Source organism: Procambarus clarkii, chromosome 53, assembly GCF_040958095.1.
Source record: "Procambarus clarkii isolate CNS0578487 chromosome 53, FALCON_Pclarkii_2.0, whole genome shotgun sequence".
NCBI classification, from domain to species: Eukaryota; Metazoa; Arthropoda; class Malacostraca; order Decapoda; family Cambaridae; genus Procambarus; species Procambarus clarkii.
Window position 1 is genome coordinate 3,477,385 of NC_091202.1, and position 7,061 is coordinate 3,484,445.

Here is a 7,061-nt window from a genome sequence, read left to right on the forward strand (position 1 = left end):
TCCCCACGATACAAGAAGGAAGAAGGCCGCAGTAACAAAGCTACGCTGGGTCTCCACGATACAAGAAGGAAGGAGGCAGCAGTAACAATGCTACACTGGATCTCCACGAAACAAGAGGGAAGGAAGCAGCAGTAACAATGCTACGCTGGGTCCCCACGATACAAGAAGGAAGAAGGCCGCAGTAACAATGCCACGGTGGGTCCCCACGAGTTTATACAAGGGGGAAAGAGGCCTCAGTAGCAATGCCACACTGGTTACCACGGTTCCTCATCATCTTGATGTAGCCTTCATCACCCAGAGTTGTGCCACAAGAGTTCTTCACCAGCCAGTAGTCAGTTCCGTCCTCCGTAGTGCCATAACCCACAACCAGAACACCGTGGCAAAGATTCGTTGAGCTACATTCTGGCTCGTCATAAACACCTGCAATATATATATTCATCCTTCAATAATACAATATTTAACAAATTATTTGTTCAGAAACTTTCATAATTCCTACAAAATAAATAAGATTCCGAATTTAAAGGCATTAAATTAAATGGAAGAATAAATACTGTGCTACAACGTGGGAATTGTCGATATGGTGAGTGAGACGAACCACCTCATTGACATGATTGTGTGTATACATGGACATGACAGTGTGTGAACATGACACTTTCTGGTAGAAAACATGATGAATACTTAACGCACTATGAGAAAGAAAGTATGATATATATTCAAAGACTTTAGAAAACACAGCTTGGAATAGAGCAGACATAGTGCCGATCCCAAAACCCAAAGATCCAGCTAATCCCAGGCCCATCTCTCTCCAAAGCTGTGCAGCCAAGACGGCTGACAGAATGGCACTCAACAGACTGGAGTGGAAAATGCCTAAACTGCACCATGATATGTATGCCTATAGAAGAGGGGTTGGCACAGTGGAATGTATTACAACTCTGTTAGCCCACTTGAATGACAGACCAGGAATGCTGATATTCCTGGACCTCGAAAAAGCTTTTGAACTGGCTAGCGCCCCAGCTATTCTCTGCTGCCTCATTGACAAAGAGGTCAGAGGCAACCTGCTCTCCTGGACCAAAAACTGTCTCATAAACAGAGAAGCCTTGCACCCAAATGCTTAGACTGCATCAGTAAAGAGGCAAAACAGATTGGGATCAAACTCAACCCCTCAAAGTCAATGGCCATGCCCATAAAAATAGCGAAGCCCAACATCCAACTCACAGTACAGGGTCAACCAATAGAATGGGTTGACACCTATCAGTATCTAGGAATCATCCTGGACACACACATGAATTTTAATGCTGAGGTCACATACTTGAGAGAGCGAACTGCGGCCCGGACGGCAATCCTCAGGTCGCTAACCTCCCTTTCTGGAGGAGCCAATCTGCAAGTCCTTCGCACATACTATGTACAGGCAGTCAGATCAGTGATCGATTATGCCGCACCTGCACTCATAAATCTATCACACCAACAGTGGAAAAAGCTTGAAGTTGCCCAAAACAATGCTATGAGAGCTGCACTGGGAGCCCCCATGTGGACCAGGCTTGAAACTCTTAGACTGGAGACGGGTTTGCCCTCTCTACAAGAAAGAATATCACAAAGGACAGCTACAATTATCAGTAAGATAATTATTTCTTCTGATCCAATCCCAGTACGGCAGGCTTTGGTGGTTGAACTAGGCCAAAACAATGGAAACTCTTGGGTTGCAAGAGCAGGAAAAGTCCTAAACAGACTACATTTAAAAAACATGATTCTTGATAGAAAGGGTGATCATCCACACCCAAATTACACTCCTTCCGCGCCGTGGGAAGAGCCTACTTTCAAAATAGTAATAGAAAGTCTCCCAATGAAAAAGGCTGCCTATGATCCGACAATCCTAAGGCGCATAATAGAAGAGCAAATGTATAGCATAGCAGTAGCAGGAGCCACCCACATCTTCACAGACGGATCGGTGGACACAGAAAATGAGAGTGCTGGCGCTGCTCTTTGCACGACCAGCGTTCAGGCATATTGGAGACTGGGAGGACTAGTATCATCAACCCAAACTGAGCTGTTCGCCATACAACAGGCATTCGCATATGTGATTGCACAAAACACTCAAAATGCAATCATACACACAGACTCAAAAGCTGCACTTCAAATACTAGGACAAAAACAGTGGAAAGATAATGTGGAAATAATTACCACCATTTTGTATCAAGGAGCAGTCGCTAAAGGCAAAGGCCTCATCATAACTTTAAACTGGATCCCATCCCATATTGGAATCCCATTAAATGAAAAAGCTGATGAAATTGCTAAATTGGCAACTCGTTATCCAGTGATACATAAAACAATTCAACCCAGCCTAGAGAACATAAAAAACATCATCACCAAAAAACTCTCACATCTCAACAAAGCCTACCTACACCAGAGAATAGCTGAAGGTTCGCCATCTGCAACATGGTATCTTCAGGCAACCAAATTAGAAAGGTTAAATATCCCAAAAGGAATCCACAGGGAAATAGCAGTTAGGCTATATAGACTACGTCTAGGTTACAGATGCAACTGGGAGATTGGTGAACCCCGACAGAGAGAGTGCATCTTCTGCCAAACTGTCACAGAAAAGCCATTATTTCACTATCTTCTGGAATGTGAAGCAACCAATGACCTTAGAAGAGCTTTAAGAGTTCCTGAATCATGCAGTGGCCACCCTGAAGCCATCAACACAGCCACTCTCCTGGTCAACAAAGGTGTCCAGCAGCTGGACACCCTCATAAAGACTGTGAAGCAGTATCCTCCCCCACGATAACAGCTTGATGGTTAAATGCAACCTCAGAACACTGGGGAAAAAAATTGTACCACTTACGGGCTATTCATGCCCGTGCCACCTCTTGGGTGGCTTAATCTTTATCAATCAATCAATCAAAAACACAGCAGATCTAAGACGCGAGAATCGTTGAACAATAAACAATCGTTGTTTATATTGTTCTCATACAATATAAATAATTTATATACACACATGATGCACCTATCACGTTTATATGAGCATGCAGAAATATACTGATCACCTTCAGTAAAATGTGATCTATGTACACATTCACAATAAAAAAAAACTTACCATGATGGTAAAACTGGATTGACCCGTGTGAGGCATCAATGGCAACAGATACTGGTCCAACTGTGGCAACAGCTTTCTTCAGTGCATCTTCACTTCCCTCGCGAATATGAACAAAACCAGTCACTTTAGCACCAGATTCTTGTTGTTTATATTGACACTTTCCTTCCTAATAGAGTAAGGTTACAATATTATTATGTATAAAAATATGAACAACACATATGTACATTATATATAAGTGTGTAATATTTGCTTATATTATAGGCAAATATGTTATGCAAATGCTTATCATTCTATCTGTTAAAAAGTTTAAAACCATTTTTAAATATGTAAAATATAATTATCATTAAATGTGTATTTACCTTGATATATGGATAAAAATCTTCAGTGTCAATCACAAAAAAGCAAGTATTACGAAATATGTTGACCAAACCACACACAGACTGCAATATTTGCAGACTCCTCATCTGCAAATATTACAAACTACTCACTGTTTAAAAGTTTAAGACCACATCCCATATAAAATATATAATTATCTTGAAACGTGTATTTACCTTCTTCTTGTAAGGATAAGAATCTTCAGTGTCAATCCCACCATTGTCCTCAATGTACTTGAAGGCAGCGGTCATCAGTCCACCGTCACAGCCACCATTGCCGTACTTGGTGGAACAGTCAATCAAGTTCTGCTCAGAAAGGCTCACCAGCTTACCCGTCTGGCGGAAGTGTTGACCTTCCAGTGACCTGGTCTGTGGACCACACAAACATTACTTTGTAAAACATCATTTTTATTTATTTTTATTTTTATTTATTTTTGCGAAAGGGATCTGGGAGTTATGAATAGTAAGAATTTAAAACCAAAAGATCAATGCATGAATGTTCGTAATAAGGCAAATAGGACACTGGGATTTATTAATCGAAGCATTAATAACAAGACACCTGGTGTTGTTCTTCAGCTATATTAGGCTGAAGAACAACAGCCTAATATATGTTCTTCTTGTTCTTCAGCTCTGGTTAGGCCCCATTTAGATTATGCAGTTCAGTTTTGATCGCCGTACTTCCGTACTTCATGACACAAAATTTATATCCATTCTATGAATGGATATAAATTTATGTCCATTCTATGAATGGATACAAATTCACTTGAACGGGTCCAGCGCAGGATGACAAAGTTAATTCCCCAAATTAGAAACCTGTCATGTGAAGAAAGATTAACAAAGCTTAAATTGCATTGACTGGAAAGGCGAAAAACTAGGGGTGATATGATAGAGGTTTACAAGTGGATGAATGGACATATCGAAGGGGATATTATTAAGGAATTAAAAGTATCAACACATAAGAACATAAGAACAAAGGTAACTGCAGAAGGCCTATTGGCCCATACCAGGAAGCTCCTATCTATAACCACCCAATCCCACTCATACTTGTCCAACCCGCGCTTGAAACAATCGAGGGACACCACCTCCACAACGTTACGCGGCAATTGGTTCCACAAATCAACAACCCTGTTACTGAACCAGTATTTACCCAAGTCTTTCCTAAATCTAAACTTATCCAATTTATACGCATTTTTTCGTGTTCTGTCTTGTGTTGATATTTTTAATACTCTATTATTATCCCCCCTGTTATGTCCATTCATCCACTTGTAAACCTCTATCATGTCGCCCCTAACTCTTCGCCTTTCCAGTGAATGCAACTTAAGCTTTGTTAATCTTTCTTCATATGAAAGATTTCTAATTTGGGGAATTAACTTGCTTTCCCTTTTGCGCGATCCACAGTCTCTCCACAGCACTCGTCCTCCAAAACGTCAAATGAATTAGAAGTTGCTATGGCGTTTGAAGGCGGCTTTATCAAAGTCTTCTTAAGGCCCCTGTCTTTCACAACTCTCCAAGACGAGGTCCCTTTACTGCTGGTCTCCTCCTTCGTTACTTCTCGTTGTCATCCTACGCTGGACACGTTTAAGTGAATTTATATCCATTCTATAATATGGCGACCAAAACTGAACTGCATAATCTAAATGGGGCCTAACTAGAGCAAGATATAGCTTGAGAACCACACCAGGTGTTTTGTTACTAACGCTACGATTAATAAATCCAAGTTTCCGATTTGCCTTATTACGAACATTTATGCATTGATCCTTTTGTTTTAAATTCTTACTAATCATAACTCCCAGATCCCTTTCGCAATCCGACTTCGCAATCTCAACACCATCTAGCTCGTATCTTGTAACTCTATCATCATAGAGTTACAAGCCTTGTTACAAGCCAAGTTACAAGCCATCATAGAGTTACACTCTGAGCCTTGACAACTATACTTCAGAGAATGTAAACATCTAGGAGTCAGTCGGTCAGGTGAATTTACAGTGAGAGGTTGTGTTAACCGGAGCTCCTGAGTGTTGTTATATTATCATTGCAATATGGAAGTTGTAGTTAAGGACCTGGTGACTCTAGTGGGAGCCCTGAGGACAGAGTTGGACTTTCTGCGGGAGGAGGTGCGTCAGCTGAAAGAACAACGAGAAGTAACGAAGGAGGAGACCAGCAGTAAAGGGACCTCGTCTTGGAGAGTTGTGAAAGACAGGGGCCTTAAGAAGACTTTGATAAAGCCGCCTTCAAACGCCATAGCAACTTCTAATTCATTTGACGTTTTGGAGGACGAGTGCTGTGGAGAGACTGTGGATCGCGCAAAAGGGAAAGCAACGAAGAGAAAGGAAGCGCAGGCCCCTCAGAAAGTAAAGGAAGTACCTAAGCAAACATTAGTTGTGGGAGATTCCCAGATAAGGTATTTGGATAGAACGTTTTGTGCTAGAGATAGGGGGAACAGGTTAAGGGTTTGCTATCCCGGAGCTGGCATTGGTGATATTATAAACAACATGAATGATATTATGGCTGGTAATGGGAACAATCCCATTATTTGCATTAGCGTGGGAGGAAATGATGTTGGTCGAGTTAGGAGTGAGGAACTGATTCAGAGGTATAAAACAGCCATAGAGTTAGTTAGGAGCAAGGGAGGAATCCCGATCATATGTGGCATTCTTCCAAGAAAGGGATTGGGAAATGAATGGATATCGAGGGCACTTGGTGTCAATTGCCGGCTGGAAAGATATTGCAAATCAAATGCAATATCTTTCATAGACAACTGGGAACACTTCTATGGAAGAAATGAAATGTATGCTCGTGATGGGGTGCATCTATCGAGAGCTGGGGTTGTTGCTGTTGCGAACTCGTTAGAAGAAGTGGTTAGAGGTGTTTGTTTGGGTTTAAACTGTTAGTAGATAGAGGTATGGGAATTGATTTGGAGGAAGGAGGTAATAAAAGTATGTGTTTGTGGGAGAAAGGAATTGGCAAAACGATCAGGGAAAGAGAAGGTCCGCAAAATAACAATTCACTTAGGGTATATTACACTAACAGTAGAAGTCTAAGAAATAAAATTAACGAATTAAATGCTCTTGTCTGCACAGAAAAAATAGATATTATTGCACTTACCGAAACGTGGATGAATGTAGAAAATAGAGAACTATTAGCTGAATATCAAATATATGGATTTAAACTATTTCACACAGATAGATATATTAGACGAGGAGGTGGAGTAGCCATATATGTTAGGGACAATTTGAAATGTAGTCTCAAAGAGGGAATCAAAACAGAGCCACACACAGAAACTATTTGGATTGAATTAAACGAAAAAGCTAATAATATTATAATAGGAGTAATATATAGGCCACCAAATTTAGACAAAATGGAAGCAAAGCATCTATGGGATGAAATATCTAGAGCATCTAGATCTAACAGTATTTATGTCATGGGTGACTTTAATTTTAGCGGAATAAACTGGTTGAACAAAACAGGGAATAGTGAAGCAGAAGATTTTCTAGAATTAATTGACGATTGCTTTCTTACGCAACACATTAAGGAACCAACACGGGAAAATAATATTTTAGATTTAGTGTTAACTAACAGGGAAACGCAAATTAATGACA

The 7,061-nt window shown here is 40.6% G+C and overlaps 1 protein-coding gene across 1 annotated transcript; it reads right to left on the bottom strand.

Moving 5' to 3' along the window:
• Positions 1-211: 211 nt before the first annotated feature.
• On the bottom strand, positions 212-4,380 carry LOC123747716 (cathepsin L-like peptidase). Its single transcript, XM_045729934.2, has 4 exons — positions 4,363-4,380; positions 3,643-3,834; positions 3,092-3,257; positions 212-420 (listed from the first exon to the last, which is right to left on the bottom strand). Exons 1-4 carry the CDS (start codon positions 4,378-4,380, stop codon positions 212-214), a joined length of 585 nt encoding a protein of 194 aa, XP_045585890.2.
• Positions 4,381-7,061: the final 2,681 nt, after the last annotated feature.